The 17850-nt window shown below is 43.2% G+C and overlaps 1 protein-coding gene across 1 annotated transcript in view; it reads right to left on the bottom strand.

The window, feature by feature from the left end:
- Positions 1-17850, bottom strand: part of LOC311231937 (sodium/potassium/calcium exchanger 3-like) — a gene marked incomplete at its 3' end in the record, with an annotated part of 159891 nt that overhangs the window by 25373 nt on the left and 116668 nt on the right. Inside the window, exons 4-8 of the mRNA XM_084318576.1 lie at positions 8462-8536; positions 6509-6593; positions 4333-4436; positions 1384-1458; positions 71-96 (exon numbers count right to left, since the gene is read on the bottom strand). Coding sequence (XP_084174702.1) covers positions 71-96; positions 1384-1458; positions 4333-4436; positions 6509-6593; positions 8462-8536 — 365 coding nt within the window. The remainder of the gene's footprint in view (positions 1-70; positions 97-1383; positions 1459-4332; positions 4437-6508; positions 6594-8461; positions 8537-17850) is intronic.

Below are 17850 nucleotides of genomic sequence, written 5' to 3'. Positions count from 1 at the left end.
TGAATATTATATACTCTATGCCACCATTATATATATTTAATAAAATAATACGAAAATCTCCTTTACATACCATGACACCTTTTCATCATAGATGAACTGTTGAAACAAAGAGTGTAAAAGGGACATTAGTGGAGGCTCGTGTCATGAGAATCTCACATGTTTGGCCTCTCTCTCCTCCACTAGGGGGGGTGGCCGGGCTAGACCTTAGAGGGCCAGGAGCGGATCAAACCGTGAACCGTCAAACCGTTTCTGGCACTTACTTGTTCTAGATGTGTTGTGTTTTGTCCTCTTTGTGCGAGCAAAGATTTACTTGGCAATAAATATCATTCTGATTCTGATTACAGTCTGTGTTGTGGCACGCTAAACTCTTAATATGCAAAATCCAAGATTATCCTGTCACGCACACAAATATCATACTAATGAGGTTGCGTGTGTGTGTCTGATCTGAAAGAGCACGACATCAGACCTATAGTGTGTTGGGCTAATTGGAGAGTGATGCATTTGTCCTGGATTAACACAGGCCAGCTGATTCAACCTCTGATGATATATGATATTCATGGCACACTCTATCATGTATGTGCTGCGCACACAGAAAACATGCCTGCATCACAATTACAATGAATACCTTTGTAAACTATAAAGGCCATAATGGATACTTTTAAACACAAGCAATCAAAGCCACTTTAACCTTCTGTAGTGTGGTAGTGAAAGGGTTAACAATTTGGTAGTGTGGTAGTGAAAGGGTTAATGTCGCCATAATTATCAAAGATGAGCAAGGCAAGGACTGAATATCTGCAGAAAGAAAGAAGCCACATTTAGGAGAGGGACGCGTGAGTAAAGAAATTCAGCAAATGTATTTGGAAATTGTGCAGGATTTTATTTATTTATTTGTCTTTAATTTTTTAAGCCCACATTCTACCCGCTGCACAATGTACCGACATACTGTACAGAGGATTGATCGCTTCCCAATAAAACCAACTCCCACCTGGGCAGCAGCCAGCGAGCAGGGACGGGAAACCAAACTGAGTAAACTATGCAGTGAACTTAAGATTGGCCCAATGTGTTTCCTGCACTCTCATTTAATTTCAAAGTGTGTGTGTGTGTGTGTGCATGTGTGTATATGTGCATGTGTGTGTGTGTGCGCGTGTGCACATGTGTGTATGTGTGTGTGTATGTGCATGTGTGTGTGTGTGTGTGCGCGCATGTGTATGTGCATATGTGTGTGTGTGCATGTGTGTGTGTGCGCGTGTGTATGTGCATATGTGTGTGTATGTGCAGCATATGTGTGTGTGACTGTGTGTGTGTATGTGCATCTGTGCGTCTGTGTGTGTGTGTGTGTGTGTGTGTGTGTGTGTGTGTGTGTTTGTGCATACAATCCCTTACCGCAATGAGGGCTATGATAGAGAAGGTGTAATAGGCGGAGTCTCTCAGTAGTGTCCAGTGAGAGAGCCTAACTGCCTGCAGAGACAGAGAGACACAGCATCAGTTCACATCGTACACTGTCTTATAGTCCACCCATATAACTCTGTTTGATAGCATGTACAATAGTGCTGTATATATCGTGTATATACATTTATATATTTATATTTATTTACACCTGCTTATAACCCATACAATTCTGTTTGATAGCATGTACAATAGTGCTGTATATACCGTGTATATACACATTTATATATTTATATTTACACCTGCTTATAACCCATATAACTCTGTTTGATAGCATGTACAATAATGCTGTATATAACTGTATATCTTCTTTTTTTCTTATATATATATATATATATATATATATATATATATATATATATATATATATATATATATATATATATATATATATATATATATATATATATATATATCCTCATCTGTCTGTACATAGCCTACCTGCATATAATAAATATCTGTAGATATTATATCTATATCTATCTGTCCATATCCCTTACCTACTCTTACTAATTGCGCTACTGGCCAGTATGACTTACTACCATTTTGTCTTTAAACCTGTCTCACTGTATATATTAATATGACAACTCTGTACATACATCTGATTAGCACTACACTCAGTAGTGCTAATTTATATATTTTATACCCAGTTTAATCACCTGTACATTATATATTACTATTGCACTTTACTGTTACGTTTGCACTCTGGTTGGGTGCCACACTTAGTAAAGGTGTGTTTAGCTGCGTTACATAATTGGATACAACGCGGGATCCCCGCAATGCGATGACTAACGCTGTAACACTTAGCGATCTCACAGTCTTCCTACGCGGCAGGGGGTCAGCAGTGTGACATCTTTGAATTTGCCACTCCCAGGTATGCAATCGTTAACCGCTGAGAGGGAGGTCAAAAGGTGAAAGCAAACAAAAGTACAAAGCGTTTGCTTGCCCACACAGCCAACGCACTGCGAGCCCTGAAGGCAGTAGTATTTACATATACTAGCAGCACTATACTGTAATAATAGTTCTTTGTGGAAGAAACACATTAGGCTATTGACCATATTCACACAGTTGCCATTTTGCTCGTATGTCATGCTCAGGTTGGGTTCCCTTCCACCCTGTTTGAACATGAGAGCATCAGGTTGATTTTACACCTCTCGCTTCTGCCTCACTAGTTCCCTATTCTTAACGTAATGCACAATCTGTGATCGCATCACTGTGACTGGATTCTGTTTTGGAGGGGAGCTTATTCTTGTTAGCCTGCTCATTACCATGTGAGGGTCTGTCCTGTCCCTGCCTCGTCTCGATAGGATCAGAGAGAGAGAGAGAGAGAGAGAGCGTCTGTCCTGTCCCTGCCTCGTCTCGATAGGATCAGAGAGAGAGAGAGAGAGTCTGTCCTGTTTCTGCCTCGTCTCGATAGGATCCGAGAGAGAGAGAGAGAGAGAGAGAGAGAGGGGGAGAGAGAGACAGAAAGAGAGAGGCAGAGAGAGAGAGAGATAGAGAGGGAGAGAGAGAGAGAGAGAGAGAGAGAGAGAGAGAAAGAAAGAGAGAGAAGAGAGAGAGAGAGAGATGCAGCTAGTTGCATTATATTTCTTCAGGCCCGATCCTGTGTCACACACAGCGCTGAGGATACGATGGGACAACAGGATACCCAGCTGTATTCACCAGACCGCACTGGATTCTGATGGCCACACCTCTATTCTGATCGCACCACAGGGACTCAGGGAATAAACATGGATTAGACGGATCAACTACAACTTTAGACTATCAAAGACTAGCAAGGCTCCTGAGGCAGATACTTTACAACCTAATGTCTGCTCTAGTTTGACCTGAATTGTTTTTATTATGCTTATTGTAATGTTTTTATTGAGATGTGATATTTGTAGGATATCAAGGAATCAACAATTGTATACAAGTTTCCCACTACAGTGCTTGCTGCTGTGCCCTAAAGACCGCAATGGAAATACGTATGCATACCATGTGTATTCTTAATTTGTAGCATAAAATAAAATAAAATCAAAGCCCAGAAATACCTTTACCTATCAAAAGTCATTACCTCTTAGTTTTAGGTCACTTGGCGATTCATAAGCGTAATATTAAATGTCCAGGTAGGGAAATGAGGAAATAGCCTGCAGCTGATTGGGGAAATAGGCCTGAAAAGGCGGCCAGTGTTGGAAAGGAATTGCTTGACTTAACATGATGCACAAAACAAAACGTACAAAACAATGTAAGCGTTCTGCAGACCGTTTTTATACAGGCCAAATACAATGGCGGACAATAGGAACAGTGTCTGCGTTTCCCCCCCGAAAGTAGGCCGCACATTTGGTCATTGATTGATTGATTCATGTCTTTATTGAAGCAATAAAACAAGGATTGTGTAATACAATACAAAGAATATTGATCAAAAGGATAAAAAAACACAATAAAGCCCTGGCCTAGAGCTTGTTTCCATTGTGGTCCTTTATGGTGGTCATGTTAGTAGATCTTTGACCACGAGAGACAAACGGTCAGAAGCCTGATCATCATCCGAAACAACATTATTTAGGTGCGTCGGAAAACCCCTCCTTTGTGTGACCATAAATCATATGAAAGGGTATTCTCGGAGTACAGTGTACAGTGTACACATGAGTGCCTTAGATAGCGAACATAAAGTACAACGTGTGCTTGTGTGCAGGGCATGTTTATATGTAAGCATATGAATGTATGCATGAGTGCGTTTATATTTGCTGCTATGTGGATATAGATGATTGAATATTTAAAGGTGACATTTCACCGGCTGTGCTCGGTGCAAATGCCAGCGGGTCACAGCCGTGACGGTGCAGGAACACTCTCGCGTTCGGTTAGTGGCGGGTGTTTTTTTTTGCGGCGTGCTGTGACATCATACCGTACCTGGCCCGCGAATAAGCCACACACGCCGATGATGCAAAGGATGTTGAAGACGGCTGAGCCCACGATGGTGCCCACGCCCACGTCACCCTTAGTGATGAAGACCCCTGGGGAGAGGAAGAGTACACACACACACATGACACGTTATCACGGCATGGCACGCTGAAGTTGATATTTCCAGTGACAGCGCGGAGTCTCCGCCTTTACGTTGTGAGCAAACAGATGTCACACAGCTGTCACAACATACAGTATGTACACAGCTCAGCCGCTCGGGTCGTGGGATTATTATCACATACACATTGCAGTGGCATCTGCAGTGTGTTGTCAGTTAGTCTGTCCTCTGTGTTCCCACTGCATGCATGTCCCTCCCTCTCGTTCAGTTGTGTACACCAGTGTTGTAGTAGTGTTGTAGTTGTGGACTGATTTTCAGGACTTGTGACTCGACCTGGACTTGAGCACAGATGACTCGGACTTGGACTCGAGCATTGACTGCATTCGGACTCAGAAGGTGCAGACGATTGGCTATTGTGTCACAAAGTAAATAAACTCCCTTTTAAATGGTGACCGCTGTGTCATTTATGTTTAACCCTTTCAGCGCCGTGGGCCTAGCCCATCTTTGTTCCTACTGCGCCACCGCTCTAAGAGATAGGGATGCGTGGCGGTGTTTGCAGGGCTATATCTATATTCTATATTATAGCTATGGACACAATACTATCGCTCATTTGACATCAACTATCCATCGTTAAATATGTGAAAAAGAATAAATTTTTTCATGTATACGTTCGCGTATTATACTGTGGTGAATATAAGTATAGTTTCAGAGTGATCCTGGCTAATTCCAGAAAACGGCGCTATGGAGCAATACGTGAATTTTACTAAAAGCGCCTGGACACGCTACTATTTCCAAATCAAATGTATATAATAGGTATTATGTTTCATCATGAATACATGAAAGGGGGGGGGGGGGGGGGGCGTTTTTTGATGCTTTGATCGTCACCAACGACATGCGTTCTGGAGTACGTTACACATGGTCGTTGTGATCGATGTGAAATCATGGTTGGATCAAAGCAGGATTGATGTCATATAGTCCTTACCTTCACTAGGAGATACCCCAAAAAGAATATTCCAATTGTCTGATCGCAATTTCCAGTATTGGTGTCCATCGTGTCGCCAACATAATCCACCACAACACATGCATCGGGGGCATTGGCCGAGTTTCAATGTCATAGAGTGAACCGCTAGACTCGCCTGACCAAAAGAACTGCACCCGGAGTGAATTAAATGTAACACCGGGTGTGAAAAAAAGGTTTCGAGGGGTGGGCGATACTGCCACCTACCAGGATGCGGCCGGTATTGCACTCTAGCGATCTCAGAGTGATTCCCTATGGTAACCCCGAGGTCCGTGTGAGAGAAATGAATAAAAATATTGAATAAAAGAAACAACGATGAAAACCTGACTATACTCAGGTCTGGCGCTGAGCGGTTGGCGAGTTAACCCGACTATCCTCGGGTCTGGCGCTGATTGAGTTAATGTGGTTTAATGTAGACCTTTTTTTATTTGTATGTCAGCTCAGACTCAATCTTGATGACTTGGACTCAGACTCGGACTAGGGTAATGGGGACTCGACTCTGACTTGGACTCGGACTCGAACACTGGGGACTCGAGACTCGACCCGGACTCGAGATTAAGTGACTAGACTACAATACTGGTGCACACACACACACACACACACACACACACACACACACACACACACACACACACACACACACACACACACACACACACACACACACACACACACACACACACACACACACACACACACACACACACACACACACACACACACACACACACACACACACACACACACACACACACACACACACACACACACACACGATTGATCAAATTAGAAACAAGAAAGAGAAAAAAATAATACTAATAAAAGCCCTTTTCCTTAGGCTGGATTCTCCTGTGCTTATTGTGCGAGATGATCGTAACCTTTAAACACCATTCTAATGCGACTCAACAGTTGTTTGTTTGCTGCCAGGTCTCTGGGGATAAAAGCGCTGAAGCATCCGCTAAAGGGCACGCACAACACCGCCATTGTGCCACTCTGCAACTGCAGAGGAGGGGGGGAGGGAGGGAGGGAGAGGCGGAAGCACGTGTTACCTATGACGGAGGTGAAGAGCTCAGGGGCAGAGCTGCCGGCGGCCATGAAGGTTGCCCCTGCGACGTCCTCACTGAGCTGGAGGCGCTGGGGGGGGGGGGGGGGGGGGGCAGAGAGAGAGAGTTAACCACAGGAAGTAGCGTTGAACTTCGGCACAATCCACCAACCCTGTATCCAGTTCAAGGGTCGGAACAGTAAGAAAGCACACTCAGTCACACGCCTGACCCTTGACCCCAGGCACGTGCACACATAGGGGTACTCGAGCACCTACCCTTCTGAGCCTCATAAAAAGTGCCCTTTTTATTGTGTGTTGCGCATATAGACTGCCCTTCCAACTGAAAAATGTCAGGATAGAATCAAAATATTAGGTAAAGAGAGAGAGATGCCCCGTATTCCATTGCAGTTTGCACGGCCTCCTCAGCGTGCCTCTCCGCGGACCTATATATTTTATGCATAGCGTGGGTGGTGATGATGATGATGATAGAAACCGCTGTGGCACATACAGTTGAATGCTGGTATTATACTCATTGAGGGACACGAAGAAGTCAAGTCCGATGGGATTTGGGAATCTCAAATACAAATCGAGATTGGAATAAAAAAAGGCATTTATATTAAACAATACAGAATATACAGCACTTCTTGGGGTCTGTAGGGTAAGCACTACCTTTAAAACCCTTAAAAAATCATTGAAAGAGGAACTGCTAAAATCATATCTCTAATTAAAATTATAACTTAGGAATAAAATTGTCTGTATTATGTATCTCTGTTATATGTCAGTTAGTAGGTAGGTGTGTAAACCTACCCACGTTGTAGTTTTTTGTTTTGTTTTTGTTTGTGTGTTTTGTTTATTTTGTTATTGTTTTGTTTGTTCATATTCTGTTTGTATCTGTGTTCAGGCTCCCTCCAAAAGCTTTAAATAGCTTCTTGGGAGACCTGGCACATGCACACAATTTGCGACATGTTATCACATGAGGATACTCGCATGTAAAATGTATCGTGTGTGTGTGTGAATAAAAATTCATTCAAATTCAAATTCATTCAAAAAATTTAACACTTATTCCCTCCCCCCTGAACATTTATGGAGATGTATGGGCCTTTTAAGTCAGTGATAAAATTGTCTTTCAAGGATAAGTGAGCTCCTGCACTGATTATTAGTTCAATATTCAATATTTGATCACCAAAACCCCCCAAAAAGCATAAAAAGGGGGGCCCCCCGCCAAAAAAGGGCCCCCAAAAATGTGGCTTGCGCGCTTCGCGCCCTCAGTTAGAACACACACAGGTATAGTGCCCTTTTCAGCCTTTGAGCACCTGCCCCTCTAAAGTCCTGTGCACGTCCCTGCTTGACCCTGACCTCTGACCTCAGCTCACTGGAAGATAAACAACAACTAAAGCTTGTTAAGTCACAGCTAGTGTATCTAGGCCGAGTTTGCGTAAACAGACTTCTATCAATCCTCAACACCAGATCACAATGAAGCAATCATACTACACTTTATTTCTGTCATGCCTAAGCTTTTGTTTTCGTCCTCAAAAGCAGATTCATCAGTCGATGCTATTTGATCATTTCCCCTTCATCTTCAGAGAGAGAGTGAGAGAGAGAGAGAGAGAGAGAGAGAGAGAGAGAGCGAGAGAGAGAGAGAGAGAGAGAGAGAGAGAGAGAGAGAGAGAGAGAGAGAGAGAGAGAGAGAGAGAGAGAGAGAGAGAGAGAAAGAGAGAGAGAGAGAGAGAGAGAGAGAGAGAGAGAGAGAGAGAGAAAGAGAAAGAGAGAGAGAGAGAGAGAGAGAGAGAGAGAGAGAGAGAGAAGGAAGCTATTGGGTTATAGATCACAGAGCGGCCTGGAATCAAAGCCATTCCTACTGGTACACTACATGGGTCTGAGGATCGGCCGTGCCTAAAGCGCACATTCCTGGCCCTGGTTATTATTTCAACTGGAAACCATACAGTGTGATGATACATACCGTACATATCTTCTCCAGGGAGGGGACAAAATAGTCGTCACAGACCAAGGCTAGGGCACAGAACATATATATGGCCTGTGGACAGAGAGAGAGGCAAACATATTAGAGAAGTTGGAAACTGAATTGTACTCTAATCCTGTGTAATGCACCTTTACAGTGTTTGTGCTACACATGCAGTTTAGTTCAGTTTGTTGTATGACGCATCTTGTTCCACAAACTCTTTTCCTGTGTCCTGTCTATGTACCAACACCTTGGTGCACACAGGGTCAAGGAGGCGAGAGTCGCTCCTTTCTTAAACAGTCATTCTTGCTGAAATGCTGTCTGTCTTATTTCCTTTGTGATGGCTTATGGTCTCACTGTGGAATTGACAACCAATGTATAATATACAGTATGCATGGCTCCTTTGGCGTGGCTATAGGTACTGGGGCGCACGTGACCTGTCATTCCTCTGTGGAGTTTGGGGGCGTGGGGTTAGCTGGTTTCCTTGTGGTGGTGGTGGTGTGAGTGGCACATGGGCTGTTTGTGTTTTCCTTCGGTCATGACATGCTTTATCAGGGGGTGTGTCTTGGATGTGGTGGGGATTGATGCCTATGCCTATTCTTATGTCTGCACGTTCTACGTTGCACTACTTTTATTGTCTTTTATTACCTATTCTTTTATTTTTTTATTTTATTTTTTATTATCTTTTTCCACCTTCTTTTTCCTGTTTTTCTCCCATCCCAATGTTAGTTGTTATACCAATTCCCAATCCCCTTCCTGGTCGTCGCACACTCTACCCCCTACCGTCGGTCTGGGAGGGCGGAGACTATCACATGCTTCCTCCGACACATGTGTAACCAGCCCACCGCTTCTTTTCACCCGGCAGCGCGGACTCTCACTGGGAGAGTGTAACGTGTGGAAGGTCACACTACCTCTCCTAGATCCGTCCCTTGCTGTGCAGGCGCCCCAACCGAACTGTAGGAGTCGCTGTTTACAACGACCAGGACCCACCCACGCCGGGTTTCCCACCCGCTAACACTGCCAATTGTGTTAGTATGGACGGTCGGCCAACCCGGAAGCACCACAGCTGGATTCGATCCCACTGTCTCTGTGGTGGTAGACAGACGCTTAGTCCGCTGCGCTACCCGGCCGCCCTTTTATACCTATTCTTATGTCTGCACTTTATACATTGCTTTTATTCTGTCAAGTGTGTGCTAATTTTATGCCTATGTTCATTTTATGCTATTTTCTGTGGGACAGTGGGGCACTTTGGACTGCGGTCCATGTGTGAAAGGTGCTATATAGATAGAGTTATTATTAATTATTATTATTATATTGTAAAAAATGTATGCATTGAAATGTCTACCTCTTAACCCTTTCCCCGCCAATAACGTCGTACAACGGGTTTCAAGTTCATGCGAATTCTGCCAATAACGGCGTACTGATGATTCTGATCATAATTTCATATTTTCGCCATGGTATTCATATTTCACTCACGGAGCCTTGTCGGATGCTGTGTGAGCCAGCACAACTCTGCAACGCTTCAATACTGCCACCTGGTGGCTGATCGGCGAGTTGCAACCGGAAGTGGATCTCTTGTGATCCCGGTGCGTCTCCCTATTCCGTCCGGCCACTCGTTTATCGTCGCGGGACTCAATACACACACGTGGATATGGATCTTTGCCATAACTCAATAATTTACATGATTTGGGCGTGTATTAGTAATATACAAACCGGAAATGGATCGCATCGATCCCCACCACATAACTGGGATCTGTTTGCTCCACTCTCATCGCCCAACAGTACGAGGAGACTGACGTGAGTTTCAGCGTTTTTGTTTATCATTTTCGATACAAACTGCTCTGATCAATATATCACCCATACTACATGAAGCATCTAACAACTATCACGGAATTATAAACGACCCCCCCCTCCGTTCACCCGCGCATGATCAGTCATACCGTTTAGGACCATGTACAGTTGACATTTTTAATATAGCGTCGATCGGTATCAAACTGCATTTGATGATCTAATATATGCATTTGTGCCTATATCTCACGTTCTGGGAAATACAGCAGAAAACGATAAAAACATATTTATACTCTAGTCTCAACGGTATTTTCGTATGAATGTGTGAATGAAAAAGTAAAATGTTCCTACATCCTGAACGATAGATAATCGATGTTGAATGGGCCATAGTAATGTCAATTTAGCAATTGGCAGAGATCAAACAGCGATGGATATAAGCGTGGCAGAGAATGGGTTAAGCCTGACGGGTCCGGTACCGGTCCCAAAATAACATCACGTCATAAATCAATCTGTCTAGACTGTATGACATAATGTTTTTCCCCCCAAATGTATCCAAGAGTAAACATCCTAACCATGTCACAACAGCAGTCATAGTGTATATTTTCAGCAATACATTTGTTTACCAATAGGTTAAAGTGTTATTAGTGAGATTTTAGTTTTTGAAATGTGATAATATTTTCGCAGAGGTCCGCCATTTTGAATTAGTGGCCATCACCGAATGATGATGATTTGTAGTCATATGAGCACTGGGCATCCAGAGCTCTCAATGAGCGTTGAAATTTCAAAAAACTACAGTACCCAGGGAATTCTAGCCTCCTGCAAGCAAATGACTTGTGTATGAATTATTTTTATTTCTCTTATTTCTCGGGATACTATATCACAAAACTGAACGTTATTGGCATAGATTGGAGTTAGTTAGTGTGTCTACCTTCTGTGAACATTTAGCAACCATCTGTGTTGAAATCCGATTCTAAGAATCGAACTGTACATACAGTAGATTTCATTCTTCATTCTCGATGCACGCCTGGTGATACTAAATCCAAATTGAACTCTGCCATTTGAAAGGTTTGAATTTAATTTAATTTAATAAATATCTGCCATGTACCCAATAAATGAGAGAGCGACCTGTGAACCTGCCTGGGTGTCCCTTTGGCTACGTTTACACTGTAAGCCTTTTCTTTGTCCATTTCTTGGCAAAGCACCCCAGTTTCACCCTCACCATAGACAACTCCTTGGTTTCCCCTTCCCCCCAGGTCAAGAGTCTGGGTGTCGTCCTCGACAGCACCCTATCATATCATTCCATTCCCACATCAATAACACCATCCGGTCCGCCTACTTCCACCTTCGCAACATCAACTGCCTCCGCCCTTCACTCACTCCCAACAGCAGCGCAATCCTGGTCCACTCCCTCGTCACTTCCCGCTTGGATTACTGCAACTCCCTTCTCTTTGGTCTCCCCCACAAACTCCTCCATAAGCTCCAACTGGTCCAGAACGCTGCTGCCCGTATAATAACCAGAACCCCTGTCATCAGTCACATCACCCCCATCCTACGCCAACTACACTGGCTTCCCATTAAACACAGCATAGACTACAAGATCCTCCTCCATACATACAAGGCCATCCACAACCTCGCCCCTCCATACCTGTCCGACCTCCTCCACATCAACATTCCCACCCGGTCCCTCAGGTCTGCCTCCTCCATCAACCTGACCGTCCCCCCAGCCCATCTGTCCACCATGGGGTCAAGAGCCTTCAGCTGCTCTGCCCCCCGCCTCTGGAACTCCCTCCCCCCCGACATCAGGAACATTGACTCCATCATCCCATTTAAAACCCACCTCAAAACCCACCTGTTTAGGCAGGCATATGACTGATTAGATTTTTGTCTGATTTAATTTTTTAATGGATTATGATTGTAAATGAACTGTTTTTAAATTGTTGTACGGCGACCTTGAGTGCCTTGAAATGCGCCTTATAAATAAAATGCATTATTATTATTATTATTATTATTATTATTATTATTATTATTATTATTATTATTATTATTATTATTATTATTATTATTATTATTATTATTATTATTATGTATTGGTATAGAGCTCTACAATATATCAAGGTACATGAAGTAGCAAGTTGAAGAAAAGTAGAGGAATTCCGACAATGAGAGGCAATGTGACAATGATAATTATGTTGGAAATGAGAATGAATGAATCTCAAAATGCCTAAGGAAACCACACTGAGCACTGTGTGTGTGTGTGTGTGTGTGTGTGTGTGTGTGTGTGTGTGTGTGTGTGTGTGTGTGTGTGTGTGTGTGTGTGTGCACATGCGTGCATGTGTATGGATGGCGGAGAGGCATACTATAAGCCTCAGCCCATCACTGGCGGAGGTGAGGATTTGTTCATTTAAGGAGAGTTGAGGGTCAAAGGTCACATGTAATCTCTGTGAGAGGTCTTTAATCCTGGTGTGGATTGGGGGTTGAGATGAGGGGGATCGGGAAAATAACCGAGATCATCACTCTCCCCAACAGGACTGGTTTAGAGGCTTTTATTATGCACCTTTTCCACTGCATGGTATCTACTCGACTCTACTCTACTCTACTCTACTCACTTTAGGTACCTGGTACTTTGTTCCTTTTCCACTGCAGGTAGTACTCAGTTTGTCTCCGTGTGGGGAGGCGGGGCCGCTGGCATATAGCCATGAGAGCTCCAGCATAGCTATGTCCGTGAGGGCTTGGAGCAAGCCAGAGTAAAATGAATGAATGAATGAATGAATGAATGAATGAATGAATGAATGAATGAATGAATGAATGAATGAATGAATGAATGAATGAATGAATGAATGAAAACTTTATTTAACAGATTGCAGAATGGGTACAATACAGTACGGCTCAATACACACAATTGTTAAGGGGATGCAGACCAGAGAAAGACGTTTGTCTTGTTTACATCAGGGTCCCCCATTTTCAATTCATATTGACATTTATGACATACTCAACATACATGACATGTACATGGGTACCTTAGTCGTATAGTGTATCTTGTAGACCAGGCCCATTGCAAGTCGTCTACTCTAAGCCATCCTAGGTTGTCAAAGTGTGCAGGGGTGAGGTGGGTTCTAGGAGTCAGGTCAAGCAGTAGTCTGACCAGTTTGTTTTGTGATGTTTGAAATCTTGTTTTTAGCGCCTTTGAGGTGCTTTGGTACCATGAGGTGCAAGCATAGTCGTTTTCAATCAATCAATCAATAACAACATTAACCAGACTCTCGTTGTGTCTATTCTGCTAACGTTAACGCTACCTCTTGTGTCTATTCTGCTAACGTTAACATTACCTCTCATTGTGTCTATTCTACAAGCTTTAACGTTAGCACATTAGCACCTAAGCTAACAACAAGCTTTAACGTTACCTCTCGCGTCTATCTGCTAACATTAGCATTAATAATAACCGGTTTAAAATGGATGGTGATTACCTCACGTTGTGTCTATTCTACTAGCATTAACGTTACTAGTACAAACAATCAATAGGCAGTTATATTGATCACGCTATGTTCGCTAGCCATGCTAAAACACAATTACATTAGCACCTTAAGCTAACAACAAGCTTAACACATCAGCAATCTTTTTGTGAGAGTAAACTCTCCGCTCTGTGGTAAATTGTGTTGATGTCGGTTTTGTTTCATCAATAAATGAGGCAGAATACACAGTGAATCTATCCTTTTTTGTTTATTGCACTTGTTCCTGCTGCAAACAAATAATGAATCCTAAGCGAGGCATTAAAGATGGCAGCTTTCTGTTTTTGTGCAGACGCTCCAACGACAAATCAGTGGTCTGCAGTGTTTCACGTCACTTTTCTGGTACCACTTCTACCCGCTTGGAACCTCGACAGAGCAGGGACTAAAAAAGTACCCAAAAAGTACCTGGTACCAGGTACTTTGGTAATGGAAAACCGAAAATTCAGAGTAGAGTAGAGTAGAGTCGAGTAGGTACCATGCAGTGGAAAAGGGGCAATAGGGGTTCTAAAATAAATAAATGAAGCCCATCATGGAGCTCTGTTCATGAAACAGACACCAGAACCCAAGACACAGGTATCCTGACCTCGCTGGGGACAGTGAGGGCAACACAGCGGCCAAGAATGCAGCCCCCCGGCACTGATGTGTTATTGGGATAAAGAGTTATTTAGCGGGTGACCTGTGCTGTAGAGCAGGGGTCAGAAACCTTTTTGACATGGAGTGCCTGTTTGAAATATAGTTGTAACTAGTGTGCCTCAACAATATTCCATGCATCGTAATTTTTTTTTCTCATAATCAGGTATTTTTAATGATAATTTTTACATTATTACATCATTATTGTTATTGTTATTATTAACAATATTATTATGATGGTTGTATCAACCCTAAATCTGAGTTGGGGGGGGGGGGATGCAATGCAGACAAACAGCTGCATACAGTGCGACCATTTCACTCACATTTGCCCATTCATTTTTGGACGTACTGTACGTGTGCTGTCATAGCTCCACCTACAGGCCTAATGGAGAACACCAGGAGAACACCAGGATGTGAATGGAGGGTGAATGTGAGGTATATCGTGTAAATAAGTTTTGATTGATCGCAAGACTACACTGTAAAAAAAAAAATAATAATAAGTTACCAGAACTTAAAAATATTGAGTTGAGTTACTGTGCATTAAGGTTTTCAGTTTTCAATCCATAATAAGTTAACAGAAAAATAAGTACACAACCACATTATTTCAACCTAATAAAACTATGTTTATTGTCATTGTTTTAAGAACACAAGTTGACTTGGTAATACTCACATTTTGAGTAAAAAGAAATGGCTTTTAACATGTGCAATGTTCAATGAGATAGAAAAATAAATAATAAAATTTGTTGATTAATCCCACTGGTCACAATGGTGACCGTAATAATGTTTTTGTTATAAGGCTCTGCAAATGTTACTGAATGATGTAGCAATGTATTTCCAGCTAAATTGAAATAATAAACAAATAAAGGGTCTCAATTAAATATGTGGTAGTAAAAAGAACCTGTGGGAGGATTTCAACAAGATAAATGCAACAACAGTGCAAAATATTTCACTATAATATTTCAGAGCAAAAAAAAAAAAATATATATATATATATATATATATATATTGTATGTATATATATATATATATATATATATATATATATATATATATATATATGTGTATATATATTTTTTTTTTACTGCTGCCCCCTGTGCCTATGCAAATGCCCCCGCGCGCGTGCCTAGGGTTGCCTACCCCTGCTGTAGAGGCTACGGCTTCTTCTGGTCTGGTTTCAGTCACATTCAATGGCAGTTTCTATTCATTGTGGGATCAGAGTGGAGCGGCTTCCTTTGTAGCGCTGTAGCTGTAGCGGTGTAGCTGTAGCTATAGCAGTGTAGCTGTAGCGCTGTAGCTGTAGCAGTGTAGCTGTAGCTGTAGCGGTGTAGCTGTAGCTATAGCAGTGTAGCTGTAGCGCTGTAGCTGTAGCAGTGTAGCTGTAGCGGTGTAGCTGTAGCTATAGCAGTGTAGCTGTAGCGCTGTAGCAGTGTAGCTGTAGCAGTGTAGCTGTAGCGGTGTAGCTGTAGCAGTGTAGCTGTAGCGGTGTAGCTATAGCAGTGTAGCGGTGTAGCTGTAGCAGTGTAGCTGTGTAGATGTATCTGTAGCGGTGTAGCTGTAGCGGTGTAGCTGTAGCTGTAGCGGTGTAGCTGTAGCGGTGTAGCTGTAGCGGTGTAGCTGTAGCAGTGTAGCTGTAGCGCTGTAGCTGTAGCAGTGTAGCTGTAGCGGTGTAGCTGTAGCTGTGTAGCTGTAGCGGTGTAGCTGTAGCGGTGTAGCTGTAGCGGTGTAGCTGTAGCGCTGTAGCTGTAGCAGTGTAGCTGTAGCGCTGTAGCTGTATCAGTGTAGCTGTAGCGGTGTAGCTGTAGCGGTGTAGCTGTAGCGGTGTAGCGGTGTAGCTGTAGCGGTGTAGCTGTAGCTACAGCGGTGTAGCTATAGCAGTGTAGCTGTATCTGCAGCGGTGTAGCTGTAGCGGTGTAGCTGTAGCGCTGTAGCTGTAGCAGTGTAGCTGTAGCGGTGTAGCTGTAGCGCTGTAGCTGTAGCAGTGTAGCTGTAGCGGTGTAGCTGTAGCGCTGTAGCAGTGTAGCTGTAGCTGCAGCTGTGTAGCTGTAGCGGTGTAGCAGTGTAGCTGTAGCTGCAGCGGTGTAACTGTAGCAGTGTAGCACAGCAGTGTAGCTGCAGCGGTGTAGCTGTATCGGTGTAGCTGTAGCGGTGTAGCAGTGTAGCTGTAGCACAGCAGTGTAGCTGCAGCGGTGTAGCTGTAGCGGTGTAGCTGTAGCGGTGTAGCTGAACAAAAGCAATGTGGAAAAAAGGTCTGTGCTGTTCTTGTGTTCTTATCGTTTTAGACTACCAAAAAAACACACACTAAAGATGTCCCATCATTCATGACAGCATTGGAACCAAATCAAATCAGAGTAACCGATAGATGTGAGGCTTTAGTGTATTGTTTGATGTAGGTGAGTTTAAATGTAAGCGTTTCGAAACACTTTGCGGGTCACTGAAAACTGCGCTTTTGGAAAACGCCTTCTAGGATGGAGATTTTTAAATGTTTTAATTTTGCCTGTATATGTTTTAGACAGAAGGAACGAAGCTCAAACGGAGCTTTTGGAAAATGTGAACATCATGACCAATGGCCCCTGTCCACACATATACAGAGTATTAACCCTTTCACTACCACACTACAGAAGGTTAACCCTTTACTATCACACTACAGATGGTTAACCGTCTGTAGTGTGATAGTAAAGGGTTAACCTTCTGTAGTGTGGTAGTGAAAGTGTTAACCATTTGGTAGTGTGTTAGTGAAAGGGTTAAAAATGTTTTCTCTGCAATCAGAACCATGGAGAGATCCCCGCAGATGTAAAAATAGAAAGAGTTTCTGAGATAAAATGTCTAGGGGTAGTTATTGACCAGAAATGAACATGGAAACAACATGTTAACTCTATTCAAGGAAAAATATCTAAGTCAGTAGCAATATTGTATAAATGTAAGGATATATATATTTTTTTTAACCACTTTTTCTCCAATTTTCGTATCATCCAATTCAACCCTCCCCTGTCTTTGAACGCTGTTTCATGCCTCCCACAAGCCGGCTGCAATGTGGACTAAGTCATACATAGCACGAGTCCCCTCCGATACTCGAGGTAACAGCAGTCGCATCTTTCCACCTGCGCGGCTCGATCTTTCAGCGTCAGGTGTCTGGGCTTTGGAGGGGCCCCGCCCCCGTCGCTTCCTGATTCTACTGCGCAGGCGCACCAACCGACCTGTAGGAGTCGCTGTCCACAACGCCCGATCCCCACCCATCAGTTTCCCTCCCCCTAATACTGCCAATGTGTATTAGTGCGGACGACCAGCTAAACTGAAAGCAATGTGGAGCGCTGGGCTCGAACATGGAGGCGAACCTGTTCGAGCCCAGTCTCCAGTATTCGTGGTGAGCGCCTTGCCCACTGCACCACGTAGCCGCCCATGTAAGGATATATTAAACTACAAAGCCTTGCACATCATTTACTGCTCACTTATACTTCCTTACATATC

The sequence above is a fragment of the Notolepis coatsorum genome, assembly GCF_963971535.1.
Source record: "Notolepis coatsorum genome assembly, chromosome: 7".
Taxonomy (NCBI): domain Eukaryota; kingdom Metazoa; phylum Chordata; class Actinopteri; order Aulopiformes; family Paralepididae; genus Notolepis; species Notolepis coatsorum.
Note: the sequence above shows the minus strand (reverse complement) of the source record. Positions and strands in the feature narration are given on the sequence as shown.